The following is a 17,319-nucleotide window of genomic DNA, read 5'->3' on the forward strand; positions in this document are numbered from 1 at the left end:
CCTAACTGGCACAACAGCATACTTCAAAGCCTCAGACAATAAATATCATAAAAGCAAGCCCGGATCCCAAGCTGATGCAGATTAACCGAGCTGCAAAGGTACTAGTGGAGCTCTGCTGACTCCTGGAAAACTCAGGACCAGGCTCTGTGCAGGACATCAGCAGGTCCAAACCTTTTAAAAGGATGAGTTTGTGTCAATGCCTTCCTAGACTATGTTCTGTTCAATTAACTTAAGGTTAAAAATATCCACTCCCATAAAACTGTAATTATCATATTAATACCTTCACTGAACAACAGAGAGAGGTGGGTTTTATTAACGCTGGGGAAATAATCAGTAAGATACAGGGGATAAGTCTGCTCTAGAATAGTTAAATAACAGCTCAAGAGATCTCGTTTGTTACTAGCTTTGTTTCCTGGGTTTTTTAATTCTGTCGAGTATTGCCTAAAGTAACAAATTTCTGCAACAGGGGAGGCGTGTTGTTCCGCTGCAAGCATATGGTTAGTAACCTAAGGTGAGAAGTGCCGGAGAAACGCGTGAACGTTACGGGCAGAGCCAGATGGTGGGACTCGGGGTACGGCATTTAGCACGAGCTTCGCAAGAAACTGTCCCCCCCAGCCCATAAAACAAAACACATTAAACGTAAACGAGACGTGACAGATCACAGAATGAAACGACGCACGGGAACACGGCCCCACGAGGACACGTCCCGCCAGTCCCCTCCCCTTTCCCCGCATGCTTAGCTTAGAAAATGGGACATATTTGGGCAAAGGGGAACAGATGGCACCTTAGGGACGGGGAAGAGAAGCCGGGGGTTTTTAAATGAGCATTGGCCGCTGGTGACAGAGAAGACAGCAAAACGTGAGCCAGTTAGAAGAGGGGAAGCAGAGGAAAACGGTGGCAGCGCTCATTAGTTCACAGGTTTTTTAGGGAAGGAAATATTTCACTGGACTCATCACCAAGATCTTTACAGTCAAGTAAAACGAAGCAAGGCTGTTCTTACTTGTTGATGTTCGCCAGGTAAATATCCGCGACGTGACCCCCACTTGGGCAACTGGCACCAGCTCGAGCAGTCACTTTTTCCTCCGGTGGCTCGGAATTTATTTCTATTTCAGACTTCGGGCTGGACCTCTCCGAGATACCATCCTCGCTAGGAAGGAGGAGGGAAGGAAATCACAACCCAAACAGGACAAAGAACCCTGAATTTCAAGCACAGCACCGTGTACCTAAGCCCACACACAGGACAGCAGCGCTGTGTCAGCAGCTTTCTCTTGAGAATCGTTTCCAACGATGGAGCCTGATTTCTAGAAGCCACCTGGAGACCCCAGCTCTGCAGCTTTAACAGGCTGGCAGCACCAGAACCATTTTTAGATCCCACCTCCACACACGCGGGGACACCTGCACCTCTGGGGAGCTCTGCTGGTTTCGAGAGGGCTCCCTTCTCGCTGGGAAGGTCAAAGGAGGAGCTCTCCCCACCTGGTGCCAACACCTCAACACAAAAGCTCCGTCCCACACCTGAGTTTTACGCAAGGCCCTCTCGCCGACAGTGTGACATACGTGTCTTGAACGACGATATACTGATGAGGAATGAGGCCGTCAATGCCGTTGTGGCGTCCCTCCCACCAGTCATCTGAGGCTCGCTGGTAGAGCAAGAGAGAAGCTCCTTTTTTAAAGGACAGCTCTCGCGCAGTCCTGCCAGTGTAGTCGAACTTCGCTATCGCTTCTATGGGCTCACACTCTAGGAGAAAGAAGGGAATAAACAATAATCCACTAAGCACTTTGCCTCACGTAAGTATCCAACAGTTTCAACCTACCATAAACGAGCTTATGATGAGAGCACAGAACAGAGGATAAATGGGGCTTCTTGACGCAGCGGGGTCAGAGCAGTAAGATTCAGAGGGGAGTAATCTCAGCATTTACCTAATCTCTATGTGGTGGACACACTCACGTTTTCCATTCTCGACCCGCTCACAGCGATTCAATGCACAAACACGGAAATGGCAACGGCAAAGTTTGTATCTCATTAAAATCCTAGACTGGCCTAGGCTGGAAGGGACCTCAGAGATGATTTAATCCAACCTCCCTGTCATAGGCAGGGACACCTCTCAACTACATCAGGCAACACACGGGGACCGAATGGGGATCGAACCCACGACCTTGGTGTTGTAAGCACCACGCTCTAACCGAGTGAGCTAACCGGCCCCCATGATTAAAAAAAAACGATTTCAAACCTGGATATCGATGCGGTATCCTCTACACACAAATCTGCCTACAGTGCACCTTCCTAAGGGCAGCTTAACTAAACCTCCGGGGCTGGAGAGCAGGAGTTGCTACTAGTATTTAGGGAGGGAAGCATTGTCTGACTCCAAGCCACTTCAGAAACAAAGCATCTATTGAGAAGGAAATCTCTGCTGCCTCTGAGGTTCATCTGACCCAGGAGACCAGATTCCGGCACCGTGGGAGGCTGCGCTGTTCATCGAACTGTGGTGGAAGGTAAGGAAAATGTTCAGTGTCTCCGTGGCTGTGGTTTCTGCAGTGGTGGGGACAGCAAGCGAGGGCTCCTGTGGGCTCCGCTCAGCCGAGCACGTGCTGAGCACGGTGGGTTCGACCGACCCCTGGCAAAGCTCAGGGCTGAGTCCGCAGCCAGCTGAAATCCAGGTCCCTGCAGGGCTCTGATATTCCAATAGCGACAATAACGGGCTTTTAGACACTCGGGAAAATCAATATGGAATTCATGTGGATTATTTTTAAGACTTCGAAAAATCTGCCATTGGTTGAGTCTAAATATGTATTAAGCCAGCTCCCGATGCCAGGCAGATGTCAGGGGAACGGGGATGAGCTCAGCCACATGGTCCCGGCAGACTCCAGCCTCTAATTACTTTAAAGGAGCTTTAACACAGCCAAGCAGTCCACGGCAATGGAGTTCTTTCCCGGAGAAGGAGATTTGTGGCTCCTCTCCCTGGACACACCGTTTCACACCCAGATCCCCTCTGCACCACGGGAAAGCTTCGGCAGTGCAGCAGCCAGCCAGGAAGCACTGGGACACCAAACATGAGCCACAGCTTTTGCCATTGCTCCTCGAGACAGCTCACGCTCGAGTCAGGGGTGAGAAGAGCCCAGCCTGCGCCTGCAGCTCGCGAGAGCCACCCTGCTCCGGGCTCCCCCGAGCACGCGGTTATCTAGTCTTGGCTCCTCCTTTCCCCTTGCGTGATTTGCCTCTGGAACCAGCTTCTTGACAATGCTAAAAACAGGATAATTCTGGGTTCTGGTGTCGCCCTCCATTTACGAAAGGGATGGGAGAGTGGTTTGGTAAATTCCATCTGTTTCATTAAGAAGTGTTTATTGTTCCAGATGAGCACGGCACTCAGGTTTCTTATGTTTCCAATTTGCTTTTTAGGACTCTGGCTTTCATCCAGAGAAGTGATTTTAGACTCTAATTTCCAGTAGCTTTTTCCTACTACACTTATGCTCCGAGAAGAAAGTGGTGCGAATAAAGAGCAATAAGGCTAAGCCAAACAATTACCCCTGCCAGGCTCACAGCCCGGGTGGGAAAGCTGCACTTTCGAATCTTTCCACTCACCCACGTAATTTAACAAACACACGACCTGCTTGTCTTTGAGCATTCCTGACTCTCAAACCGGGCTGTCCACCTCTCGCGCGGCGAGGCTGACGGTGAACAGCACGGACCCTCTGCAAAACACGACCTCTTCTCCGCTCCAAACCCGATTCCTTCTTTCCACGAAGGCAGCTGGGGTGACAGCTTCGCTTCGGGAAGATGGAGCGAGTGCTTGGTCACAAGGGGGAGGGAGAAAAAAAGCTAAGATCACCCGTCCCAGGGAGCTGCACGCTGCGCTTCCGACCAGGATGCCCGAGGTGCGATGCTGCGCAGCTGAACGAGAAGGACAGGAGACTCCTTAGTCAACCAGAGCTTGCTGCTCCCTCCAAGAGATAGAGGCCCAGCTCCCTGCTCTGCTCCGGTGCCAAACGCTCCCTCCCAAACGCTTCTTATGGAATATTCCGTGTAGGTTGCAGAACTCCATCCAAAACGCCTCCAAATTTTACCTTGCTCGGGGGCCCCACGCGATCTAGTTCCAGAGGCTGTAAAACGTTGTCCTTCTCTAATCTCGACCTGCTCATTTTCTCATCCCTGTGCCCTCTCAGCCACAGAAGTGATCTAAAAATCACACGCAGGAACAAGGCGAGTGCCCATCACGGGGTATCAGCCTGCAGGCTTTAGTCCCAGGCTTCACAGATGAAGCCACAGAATTGCTCCTGCTTCAGATTTAAACTCAAAAAGAACACATTTTCATATATTTTTAAGCAGCTAACACTTTTCAGAAAGAAGACTGGTGAAGACAAACGGCAAACTCACGTTTCAGTCCTGTCGGGTTTGCGTTTTCGGATCTGAACTTAAACTGCAAGACACTATCCCCTCTGCCTGCCCTACAGCAGGCTGCACCGGTTAACCAAGGAGTTAAGAGACTTTTTGCTCACCATCGTCACTCGTGTGGTGTTCAGCCGTAACGTCCTGAACCGAGTCTTCTGTGGAGGCTCTCTCTCCGTGAGGACTTTCACTACAACAGAAGGAAACAGAGACAGCAGAAACTGAGTTTCCTCATTTACAAAAATGAAAGATAACTAGGAACATCCGTATCGGGAGTCTGTATCTTTGTTCCAGTATGACAGATGCTTTGGGGATGCCTTTGTCAATGTGCAGAAGAATCAAGTAAAACAAACATCTCCATTAACCCTCTCGTGTGCTATCGGCAAAGTCCAACTTCAGGTCTTATAACCTGGACCTCTGGAGATGTTCAGAAGTCAGACAGCAGTGGTTGGGTCTAGCTCCTCTCTGCCATGCCAGAATTATTCCCTCAGCTGTATTCTCCATTGCTCTAATTAGCTCATTAGATGACTGATGAGATAGCTGCCACTTCCTGGGGGAAATTATTTCTCAATTCATAACTGTATTTCCAGGTCTGAGTTTGTGATCTCCCTCCTCTCCTTTTATCACAATCCTAAATCGTGCCATTCATTTCACTCAATGACTCCCAGAGCCAGATTAATTGCCTGGAATCTTTATTTACAGAGCACCTAAACCACCAAGAGTACTCATTTATGTGTTGCACAAAGAAAAGCTTTGAAAGGATCAATAGACAACAAGTGACAACCAGAGGTTTTGTTTTCGTAGGAAGCCACATGAGCAGTTCCCTTGGGACAGGAGCAGAAAGGAAACTGGAAGAGGATCCCTTCCCTCTCCCAAGCAGCTCCACAACCCTGCTGCCAGCACTGCCTGCCTGCTCCTCTTGGAGAAAAAAAAAGTGCTCGTTCCTCATCTTACCAGATGCGGCTGCTAAAGACAAAACAATTTGCCGCACGCTTACGCTGTAAGTCGTTAAAGATGAGGTTTAATTCTCTTCACAGAGTAATAACATCATCCCTTGTTTTGGACTTGCAATGGTTACCGTGATCATGGCTCTCCTGTTGGTAATCTACCTCCTACACTCTTTTAAAGAAGAGAAGAAAGGGAAAAGAAGGGGCCAAATGTTTTGTGTAATTCTAGGGCCTCATTCTGCTTAATCCACATGACATGAACCTGCCCCACCATCTTCTTTCTGAGTCGGTACCTCAGGAATCAACCTTCCCCATCCTTTGCAAAGCCTTTACGCTGCTTAATAAAGTTTACGGAAGAGTTTTAAGCCAAATGGGCGTCCCGAGAGGAACACGGCACCAAGGGCTAAGGTTTCACGCAGACTGTGAAGTAATGTCGCGTACGGCCAACGCTGGGGCTCCAAACGGCGCCCAAAGGCCACGTGCCTCTTCCTGCCCGTGCCTCCAACGGCACTTTCCACCAAAACCCCCGCCCTGGCTGCAGACCCCATCTCTCAGCCCCGAGAGCAGCCCGGTGAAGGGGCAGCGCAGGCTCTGCTCCCCCACAAACCAGCCGGGCGACCGGGAGTCGCTTTGCGGCGAGGAGCCCTACGGGCAGTAACTCCCAGCTATCTGAATACCAGGGCTGTGAGAAGGCTGCAATGGGAACCAGATGCTTCTTCCCAGCTTTAAGGAGTCTCCCTCACTTGCTTCTGCCCTGCTCTGCTTAACAGGCTCTCAGGTCAGGGTGGTCAGGAAGGGCAGCAAAGAAAAACCAAACGCCGTCAGAAAATTGGCATTACCTTCCAGGATATTCTGCCTCCCACGCACTCACGTGAAGCGTCTCCCACACTGCGTGTACTGACCATTTTGCATTTTTATTCTTTTCACCTTACGGGACAAAACCTCTCGTTAAAGTTAACGTGTTTCCTCCTTAAGGTCATAAAGATTCTTAATTTATTTTTTTTTCCTCTACAATTCTTTCACATGTAACATCAGCTAAAAACATCAGAGTGAAGAATTAACAGAATTTCCAAAGGAGGCTCTGGCAGGTCTTGTGCGGGCAGCAGTGAGCGCGGAGGCGCGTCTCCTCACCCTGCGGACGGGGAGCGAGCTGCTGGTTAAAGCTGCTCTGAAACAAGTCAGGGAAACAAGGCCAGCTCTGTCACCAGCGTGACTTCATTTAAAAAACTTATTTATTTTAGTGCATGAAAAATAATCTTCTGCAAGAGGAAAGGGGGGAAGAAACAGGACACAATTTAACATTCCTCATTTTCAGAGGGAGAGATCAGCTCGGCCAGTAGGAAAGAAAACACCTCCTTTCCTTCCCCCACTCCCCAACCTTCCACCCCAGATGACAGGAGCCGCTCTGGCTGAATTGTTTCCAGATGTGCCTTTCAGACTGAACACACGGCCGGGCCTCTTGAGCTTTAAACTGGATGGAAAAGGTGATTTTGCATTCCTCCCTCTTCCCTCCCCCACCAGCAGTGCTGTCCTGAAAATTAAACCATGCCACAGCTTTCCAGCTTCAGTTGCAAGTGACCCCTGTGTCTGAAGCAAAGGCGCTCAACAGGAGCAGGGCAAAAAAAAAAAAAAAAAGAAAAAGGCCAAAGCAGGAGAAGAAAGGAAGAAAGAAAAATATTAAGACTGATTCTGGCAGCTACCGTACCAGAACATTCAAGAAAATCCCTACACAACCTTGCCCTTCAAGATAACGGAGCTAGGTTTGACAACTGAGTGGCTACTTTCTACCAGCGTGTTTAAGTTGATGGCTCTCCAGAGATACGAGGGCCATCTTCTCTTCTATAAACCATATTTTTGAAAGGCAGGGCCAGATGCCCAAATCCAGAATTAGACAACGCAAACTGTATGACTGTAGCATACTAATCTGCAAATAAATATCCACCCCATCAGTGGGTATCTCATCATACCAGTAATCCTCGGTGTTTCCACCTCTGCTATAGACTGGACCCTCCAGCTCTCTTGGACCCGGGAAGATGTTCTCATGTTGGATGATGATGGTTTTGATCAATTCATTGACATGAGCTTGGCAAGAGACTTGATCGTGACCTTCAGGCACAGACATCAGTGTTGGGCCAAAGCAGATGGCTAAATTGTAGGGATCCATCATGTTCTCTTCACTGAACTGAGACAAACTGCAAAAGACAGAAGCAGGGAGGAGGGTTAAGAGCAGGAAATAACATCATCATCATCATCATCTGCTGGAGAACACGCAGCTGAGCTGGGATGGTTTGCTTTGGGCTTTCTGCTGTTTTAAAGCTGATCAGCTGGGACATAAACTTTCTGGGTCTGTGTAAAGAATGAGATAGTGATGGCATTTACAGAGAAATGAAACACAAAACACAAAGGTGGGCTTTTCGTATTATTTTTGTGTTATTGCTGTTCGTAGCCCACTTGCAGCCCAACACTGAACACCAGAGTTACATCAGGTCCCCTCTGCCTAAGTGTATGTGACCAGGAGTGCAGTGTTACATCCTTTCTCCAAGGCCCAGGAGCTTCTCAAGTGGACCTTTTGGGGCTCCTCTTCAGCCAATCTGAATCTTAATCATTTCTAGATGATGATGTTTTTTAAAACTTAACCTTTATCTCACTTCACCTACGATGTAAGCCTTCCAGGTACCAATTAAAGACTGAAAGCTATGGAACCTTCTGTGCTCAGCTCAGCGATGCTAAGGCTGGTTTTGCCACTTAGAATGGTCACCCCAGGTACTGCAAGAAGGGCCAGGGTGCTCTCAACGATACTCACTGATTGAGGAAAGCAAAGAGGTATCTCATGATGATCAGAGTGGTCTTGGGCAGGTTCAGAAGCACCTTCCGGACGTGGAGCGCCCGCTCCTGTAAGTTATCCATCGCTGAAAGGGAAGAAGGAAGAGCACCCCAGAGTCAGCGCACGCCTCGCCTAGTCCAAACGCGACCGAAGTGCCCTGATGGGTCCCGTCCGAACGATTAAGAAGGGCAGCCAGCAACTGCAGCAGGAGGAAGGCAGGTCCTGCTCATGACCCGGATCCTCCAGCGCTGCCCCGCACGGGAATGCACAGGCTGCAGAAGCTGCTGGTGAAGCCTTTGGCAATGAAGGTCCCTGAAAGTGTGAAACTTCATTGCCAGTTCCTTTCCCAGCGTGGGAGCACTGGATGTCATCTGTCTCAATAGCTCTGGCACAATAGCTCATTCAAGTTTGCTTAGAAAGGTGGGTGTTTTTAAAAAGAAACTGTATAAGAGTCAAAAGGAAAATTAACATAGCTAAAGGGTGAGGCAAAAAGCTCTGTGTGCAGCAGCCTACTGAGAAATAAGTGGGCAGCATAAATCATCTCAGAAGGGAGAACTTATTTGGAAGCAGATTTTACTTTTCATGTAACATGAATTCCGCTCTGTAAATGCATTTATCAGGAGAAGAAAACCATGAGCCATTTTAGAAGCCGTTATCTTCTGCTTCACTTCAAAGGCTGCCACCGGGAACGCCGCTTCACTGCTCGGACAATAGAATCATTCTTTGGTTCTGAGGGACACAGGCAGTCCGTTTAAAATGAGGTCGTTCATGTACAAAAAAAAAAAAAAACACAAACAACCCTCTGCCTACCAGAACCACCTTTAGAAACCGTCAGAAATGTTAACAATTGGACTGTGCCTGCCCTCGTGATTGATATTCTTTAGCAGGACTCAATAATGGTCCCTCGTGGTTAGAAGCCAGAAGCTACGTGACTGCTGCCCTGCCAGCTGAAAGGAGCGTGTGGCGGCGCTTAAAATCTATTTATTTCTATCTCCTTGCTCATTCATAAATGAATTGCTGTAAGAATAAGGATGGCTGTGACCAGGTAACTGCTAACAGGGATTAGGGTACCAGTGCCACACAAACCCAACCGAAGTAACCGCAATATTCTGGAGTCAGGAAAGCGAGGGAGGGGAGAAGAGAAGAAAGGGTCATTAAAAAAATGAATCCTATTTCTTTTCAGATCTTCGTATACTCACTGACGCAGGCAATCAGATCATGAAAGATATCCTTGGGGAAGAGAGGGTGCTCCAACCCTCGGAAATAGAGCTTCAGAACTCCTGCTATTGAATCCATGTCGTGGTCATTCTGGTCCCCAGCCAGCGGATCTTCCCCTTCGTGACAAGCAAAGAAAAAAGCAGGCAAGAAAAATCAGAAAAGTCTCAGGCTGGAAGGATGCACCTCAGCTGGAGAAAAGCATTCATGCAGCACAAAGTTAATCCCACCTCCTCCAGTGAGGTGGAGAAAAGCTCTCTCCTGTGCCTGGCGCTCGAGAAGGGAAGCCCCCGAGAGCGATCCCGGGGCAGGTCGGTGTGTGACCCCGCCGCTCCGAGAGCTTCCAGGCTCCAGATATTTTGGCAGGGCGTGAACTTCATGGATCCACCACGGAGGGGAACACGACCCGAGGTCCGGGAGCGGAGCTTTATTGAAGCTCAGAGCCCGAGCCACGGTGGACTCAGCGGACGCTGAACCGTGCGCTCGGAGCATCGTCCGCTCGGCTCAGCAGGACGAGGGCAGGGTACCGTGAATTGGGGGGGCCGGGGGCTGTTTCTGGCACAGATAATTTGTCCCTGCAGACATGCCACAGTTTGTGTTACAAAAGAAAAGAAGCCCACTTAAGGAGTTGTTCCCCGGGGAAAACTCCCCATCAGACATAATTAGATTTAATGATGGGGCAATCCTCAAATTGAAGCTATATATATCCATTATGTGACTGAAATTACCAAAGCTTGCCTATTATCTTAGTAACACACAAGATAATAAATGGGCCACTACAAACCCGAGCATTATCCTTGATATTAACTGCCACCAAGGGTTCTGCATGAAGTAATAAACTGCAGAGACATTATTGTTAACTTTGTCAGTTCTGTATATCATATGCTTCACAGAGACAAGCGAGATGAAGTGAAAGAAAATAAAAAAATATTTTCTATTTCTGCACGTTACTGCTACAACCAGCTGTTTTCCCAAGATGACTGGTAACGCCTTTTACTTAAAAGAGGGGCCTGATTCTGACAGCCAGCCTTTACCCGCAGCCTACAATACACATTTCTGTGTCCTCTATTCTGGGGGATTTTAGCCCTCAGACAGATGAAGACGAGTGAATTTGATGCCACGTTTCACGCATATCGTTCATTAAACTTCTCTCTTCCCAGAAGCAAAATAAACTTGCTGCACACAATTAATTACCGCTTGTCTCCTCCAGCAGCAAGCGCCGAAATACGCTGCCTCTACCCTTGGAGAGCGCTGTATTCGGGGAATTAACACAAGCCCTGTTGTTTCCAGGGACCCAAGCAAACCTGGGGAGCCGAAGAGCAAGTTCTTCTGAAGCTGCTCTGCCAGGAGAGCAGCCCAGCGAGAGGCTGATGAGTCAGGAGGCTCCCGGCTGCTCTTTGCCTTTGTAGGGAATGGTTCTTCCCACAGAAACCCAAATCTATTAAAAGCTGTGTCGAGTTAAGAGCGTCTTGAAATCCTCTGGTATTTAGAACGACTGGAGCCAAGCTGTGCCTCGAGAACATGGAAAACGTCAAATTTCATCCTCCAGCACCAAGAGCTGGGGGAGAGAGTAATGGAATCCTTGATATCCTTTGGTGCTACAAATAATCAATAAGCTATCAGGCACGCGGGATGATTGAATTCAGAATGTTTATTATTATGGAGATACTCGATAAGATAAAAAGCGTAACACCTGAGTACTCAAGATTAATGAGCACCAGGGAGGGGTTTGGGCCAGACTCACTCAGAAAAGCTGCATTCCCAACAGGCCATCCCAGAATATTTAAACCAATTCATGCATTTGGCAATAATTACCGAGATGCTGGAATGGATCTTCCTTACCTCTCTCAAATGCATTTTTTATGTCATTCACTTCAACTTGTGACCCAGACACTCTGAATATTCCTTCATGCTGCAGACCTGTAAGACAACGAGGGATGCTGATAACAATGACATCAGATAAGCTGGCACCTTCATGGGCTACAGCTTATATGACAAAGGAAACACAAGCCACTGAGGCAAAAGTAGGCTGTTTTAAAAGCCATCTCTCCCTTTTAGGTCCAGAATATGTAAAAACAGAACTCGGCACATGGAGACCAAATATTAACCCCTCTTTGTAAACTCACCCAACGCCTGGTTCATAACAGGCAGACGTGTTATCTTTACCTCGAGGGATCCCCAAAGGATTTTGCGACCCAGAGAAAGCCATAAACTAAGCAATTTATCAGCCAGAAGTAAAATACTGCAAACTACACAAGGAAGTGGTTTATTTTGCAAGAGCAACACTGCAAAGGCCCAGAGCAAATAAGCCAATTGAAACGGAAGCGTTTAATTACCCCGGCGCGAACTGCTGTCTTGGGTTTTAGGATAAGCTTTAAGACTACTCCTGCTAAAAACATAAGCATTAGCAACTTCATTAAAACCCGCCATCAAGTAGGTGCGACACTCCAACATCCCAGCGCCATGCCCACTTGGCTGGTAGCTCAGGATGAGCAACCACTCTTACAAATCAACTAATGAACAAAGGAGATGCTTGGCGTAGGGAAATGCCCTGGGTTCACTCAAGCCTTTTAACTGTTGGCTTTCTGAAACGAGGAACGTTGCAATGTCTATTTTATAAAGCTGTAAACTAATGAGCTCTCTTGAACGCATCCGTGGTCTCTTCCTCTCCATTCCTGTGATTGTTTTTATTAGGAGGCAACGAAACCTTTGCTGTGCCTGGTGGCTGTGACACACAGCTACGAACAGCGGACAGAAACATCGCAGCGACAGCAAGAATGAAAATGACACTCGTCCCACACCGACGCAGCAAGACGTCCAGAAACGTCAGTCAGGCTACCCCCAACGAATCCATTTCTGCAGCGTAGGTGCAGCAGGCAGGCAGGTGTATAATTTTTTCCGCTTAACGTGGATTTGCTGAATAAAAGCCTGTTCCTTCCAACTCCAAACTGCACCTTTACGCCATGAGCCGACGTTCCGTGCAGAAAATGAAGGAAAATCTTTCCGTTGGGGGTCAAAGCTAACCCAAGAAGAAGAGCCTAAAAAATGAAATCTGATTTATCCCGCGCCGGCTGGCAGCGCAGTGTGGTTTCGATGATTCTTCCAGTATGGCTCTAATGAAGGATTATAGTGCTCGGTTCTTCCAAGTGATGATGAGAATGGGACTCTAGATTATAGTTTCTAAAATGGTAATTGAACAAGGAAAATGAAATGGGACCTGTGTCTTGCTTAATGAAGACAAATTCACCCTCTTTCTCCGTATGTTAATTCACAGCTGTTTCACATGCTACTAACAAATGATATTGATTAAAAATGAAAACAAATTACAACAAACATAGAAAATACCGCGTTCAAGGCTGTGAAGTTAACCTCCGAAACAGGTATAAATCATCTCATTGCAGCAAAAAGTAAGCAATTAATTCACTACTTGACCTCCCACATTCAAATACTTAGATTATTCCTCCTCCTGTAGGAAGAAAAAAAATTATTGCTGGCGAAGGACACATTTCAAGGCTCCAAACAAGGTGAATGGAGGTGAGATATGAGTGGTATCTACGGATAGGACCCTTATTTTACATGAAACAAAGGGATATTGTTGGAAGAGCAACATTTGTAAGGTCAGTTATTTGGAAAATCGATCACACACACAATACCAATGATATAGCCAGAAAGTCACCGTGACTTTTTTTATTGCAGTCTCCACGATTCCTCCGTCCAAGCACCATGTCCCGGGCTACTGGGAACATTTGTCAGCAGGTTCCTACACCACCGTTCCTTTCCTAGAAATATCACAGGATACCTTTGGGCCACAAAAACTCACCATGTCTGCTAATGAACCGTATGCAGCTCTCCACGACCAGGGGGATGGCTTGGGAGGAATCCTGCACCAAGAGAAATGGACACGAGGGCCGTCAGAACGCGGGGCGACGGTAAAAGCAGATCACAGCTCACTTTGCAGACAAGTGAATTTCTGCGGCGCCTGCACTCATTCTTCCCATTTTGTGGGACAGCAAGGAAGCACCAGACGTGCTGCCGTTGGCTTCAGGTCAGATGTCAGCGATTAAAATTACCACGTGGTTAAAGCTCCCAAGTTTCTGTTTTGTGTACCTTCTTCTACGGCAGTTTTTGACACCAATGCCTCTAATCCGTACCAAAATATGTCATTTTTTCGCCCTATCTCCAAGAAACACATTTCAGCTCCTTGAATACTAAAAAGTAACAGATTATCCACCGCCGCCCGGGAAACAAAGCAGCGCTGCTGTAAGTCTTTAATACAAGAAGGCACAACAAGCGAGCAGCCGCCGATTTAACAGCGCTGCAGTGGGATCCCAGTGAAAATAAAGGGAATGGGGACAAAGAAATAACAGCGTGAAACCCATAAACCACGACTGTCTGGACAGCTCAAGGCTGTTTGGCATTGTTGGTTCCAGGCCTGTCAAAACAGAGAGCGAAAATATTTTTACATTTTCTCAAAGCAAATGAATGGAAGCTGTGGAGCCGTGTTTTATTGATTTCCGTTATTGAGCGAGTAGACACCAGTCCCACTCGAACGGGACTGAAAAGGTGCACGTAAGAGAGGGAGGGGAAGGGAAAAACACTCCCCTGTGTTCCATCTATCCCTACACACGCATCCCTGTTTAGGTACTGAAGGAAATGTTTATTACCTGCTTCCTTATGGTGGAGCTGCGCCGGCCGCTGAGGAGGTGAGAACCGCCCATGGGTTGCAGGAGGGAAAAAGAGAACAGCAAAGTCAAGATAATCCTCTGCCGCCATCGGTTCATTCGCTTGCTGTTCCCAACCAGGCGCGTTTTGGAGGAGGGAAGCAGCTCGATACCCGAGTCAATCATATTGGCTTAGTCTCATTCGATTTAGGGAACTTGGGAAAAGATTTCAAGTGACTTTTAAATCGCTCAAAACCTGAACCAGACACAAGGCAGTCGAGTGCTTTGACAAAAAGATTACCCTTGACGTTTTAATTCCAATCATATGGAAATCTGTTATATAGGGCTCCTTGTTCACGATGAGGTTTTATAAATTGCACAGAGCTGTTCTCTGGGAGAGCCACTGCAGAGGGGAGGAGCAGGTGGGGACACGCTGGTTCCTCCTGAGCTGCCAGCAGCTGCCATTGCAGTTTTTATTACAGCTTCTGATAAGACTTCAAACAAATAAATAACACAAACTCCCTCACACACCAGCACGCAGCAGCCAGGCTAAGCCTTTTCAGTATAAACCATGATGGTCTCGGATTTTCTTTCATGCTGGTAGACATTTATTGTAGACAAATAGGAAAAAAAAAAAAAAAAAAAGGCCTTGCTCTGCCAGGATTTTTCCCCTCCAAATTTATTACTGGGGTTTAAAATTCCTATAGTTTCTTGTAAAAACGAAGCACAAGAGATAATTGTAGGGAGGCCCTAATGTATCATTCAAGCCAATTCCCTGCCAGGGCAGATGGCTGCTGAATTATAAATAAAGTGATTAGAACTGTGATTTTTAAAAAGACTGTACGATGTGTTAATTCAGGGGAAATTCCTTTTACAAAAATTAAAAACACTGAATGGAAAAAAAACCCAGCAGCAATCAGATTCCATGGGCTGTCACAGACAATAAGGTCTATTTTAAACTATTAGCTGCAACGGTTCTTTGATATTTAAAATTGTTTCATGATGAATTATATTTTATTATTACAGACGTCAGGCTCTAATTAGGACCTGTCAGCTTTGCTTTGCTGCAAGGAACGTGAAAAGTCGTAATGACTCCAGATCGGTAGCAATCACCTTCCTTTTGTGAGCAAGGCAGGATGATGCACAGCCCCGACTCCAGCTCCTCGTGCCCAGTAGAGTCCCCCGAATTCATCAGTTTGGAGATGGAGATTCATTACGTTTTATACAAACCCCATCAGGAGAAGCTTAGTTATGGTTCTCTGATTGGTGCTAATTACAAACGAGGAGTTTATTCCCCATGGCTGCGATCCAGTTCCAGGGCAGAGCAGAGAGCATCGATGGGATAAAGTTTTCTGATTTATGTTATTCAGCTCCAAACACCGAGCACGTGGATAAACCCCGCAGAGTCACGGGCTCACCCCTCTTACAGAAACACAAACGTGATTATAAAAATCTTAGCTTGAAGAATACTCTGAGTGACAAGTGCCCAAATTAAACAGCTTCTCGCACCCGCATACCCCCTTCCTGAGCTGGATTCAATCCACGGGGGCAAGAAAAACTTGCATGTATTTTTCTTCCCCGCCCCTCCTTTAGTTATTTTTAGCCCCAAAGGGTTTCCCACCTGTTGCCGATGTTATTCTGAAGCAGGTGCATGGAAGCTGTGCCACTGCCTTGCACTGATCTAGGTGACAGTGACAATATTTAAAGCCATCTTAACTAGCAGGGATTTGCTTATTTCTATTAGCTAAAAAAAAAAATAAAATAGCTTTTTCTAACAGATACATATTCTGGGCTGGTAAGTGACCTAAGAAGGGCAGTGCCCAATTCACATCAGATTTTCCTTAAAAACCGATCCCCTGAGCCGCACCTACCTGGCAAGGGAGCAGTCTGTCCGCTGACCTGTTAAGAAGACAAAAGAAACACGGCGTTAGGAGAGAGGAATGGGAAAATACTTTCCACAAGCTACTTTTGGAAGGAGCTGGAGGAGAAGGACCATTAGGGAGGGAAGGGGTGGCTCTGGGCAGCCGGACAGTGGCTCAGCCTCCCCGGGAGCGCTGCCGGGGAGCCACCGAGCCCATCCCAGCTCCACAGAAACCCAGCATCAGCTCAGGCTGCCCGAGGAGCCTTTCTTTGCAAAGCATTGTTTATGAAAATCCCTTCCCGGCGCGCTCTAATTGTTGACTTGTGCTGCCAAAAAACTGGGCTTGTCAACCTCGCCCCTCCCTCCTGCTCCCCCGGGGGAATCGGTGGGGCGAGAGATTCTCCTTTATAAAGGAAGATTGAAAACATTCCGGGATGTGTTAGCCTGCAGACCGAACGTGCTGGCATCGAGCTGTTTTGGGAGGCCGACGTTTTAACGAGAGCCTCCACAAACGTATTTAGAAAACAACATCCCGTTAACTTACACCAAGTCTGCAACAAAGAGGCCGAGCTGGCGAGCGCAGGCATCGCTTCCAAACAGCCCAACGAGGAGCAAGAGACACCAAAAACTAGGATGTGCCTCTGGGAATTGTAGACGCCAGATCTTTCGCCTGCCTAGATCATCGTCAGCGAAACCCCACTGATTCCCACCAGCTGAAAACCCACCTTCCCTCCAGTTGCCTTCCTGCTCCCGGGGAGCTGGGAGAACGAACAAGGGAAATGTCTAATTGCTGACGGCTGACAATTAGTCGAACACGTCTCGACAGCCACTTTCCTCTCCCCACGTAAAGCCAAAACAGCGCATCATTTACATGAAAATGTTATTCCAAAGCAGAATTTCCAGCCATCTGTCCCATTTCCATCATAGAATATTCATATATATAAATTACACGGCTGTGGCAACATCAAGGGGCTCCTACATTAGGGTGACAAATGTGTACAGTGGGCAGGGACATAATTACTTGTAGACAGGAAGACTTGCTGCTATTTTTATTACTGGAACTTGTCATCTTTCGATTAAGGTAATTTGCAAGAGGACTAATAAATGTCACCTGAGAATGGGGCAAAGAAGAATAAAAATCTTAAGAAAGCCATGAATTTTCCAGGGACTGAAGACACGCAGATGCATGAGGATTTTTCTAACCATGCTCTGGGGACCTGTGAAAGGAATTTTATTTGCCCATTTCCCAATTAAGTGACATTTTATGGATAAGTCTAGGCACAGTCCCCAGTTTGTACCATTAACCTGCTAATACAGTTTTGGAGACAAAATAGACGTCCTTTTCTCAGCTCCTTTTGATCTCACAAATGACAGAAGTGATTTTTTCATTATTTTTTTTTTCCAGAAGCTGCTCGAGCTCACCCAGACAC

At 47.3% G+C, this 17,319-nt stretch overlaps 1 protein-coding gene and 1 non-coding gene across 3 annotated transcripts in view; both read right to left on the reverse strand.

Moving 5' to 3' along the window:
• SRGAP2 (SLIT-ROBO Rho GTPase activating protein 2) overlaps positions 1 to 17,319 on the reverse strand; it is an 87,991-nt gene that overhangs the window by 3,758 nt on the left and 66,914 nt on the right. For both annotated transcript variants that reach the window (XM_009879319.1, XM_009879318.1), the window contains exons 11-20: positions 15,900 to 15,927; positions 14,032 to 14,062; positions 13,188 to 13,248; positions 11,210 to 11,287; positions 9,352 to 9,486; positions 8,132 to 8,237; positions 7,296 to 7,520; positions 4,492 to 4,571; positions 1,555 to 1,735; positions 1,001 to 1,147 (exon numbers count right to left, since the gene is read on the reverse strand). In XM_009879319.1, the coding sequence (XP_009877621.1) occupies positions 1,001 to 1,147; positions 1,555 to 1,735; positions 4,492 to 4,571; positions 7,296 to 7,520; positions 8,132 to 8,237; positions 9,352 to 9,486; positions 11,210 to 11,287; positions 13,188 to 13,248; positions 14,032 to 14,062; positions 15,900 to 15,927 (1,072 nt within the window). The remainder of the gene's footprint in view (positions 1 to 1,000; positions 1,148 to 1,554; positions 1,736 to 4,491; positions 4,572 to 7,295; positions 7,521 to 8,131; positions 8,238 to 9,351; positions 9,487 to 11,209; positions 11,288 to 13,187; positions 13,249 to 14,031; positions 14,063 to 15,899; positions 15,928 to 17,319) is intronic.
• Positions 2,126 to 2,200, reverse strand: TRNAV-UAC. The gene has a single exon. It is a non-coding gene; the product is annotated as a tRNA-Val (tRNA).

The sequence above is a fragment of the Apaloderma vittatum genome, unplaced genomic scaffold (assembly GCF_000703405.1).
Source record: "Apaloderma vittatum isolate BGI_N311 unplaced genomic scaffold, ASM70340v1 scaffold9832, whole genome shotgun sequence".
Taxonomy (NCBI): domain Eukaryota; kingdom Metazoa; phylum Chordata; class Aves; order Trogoniformes; family Trogonidae; genus Apaloderma; species Apaloderma vittatum.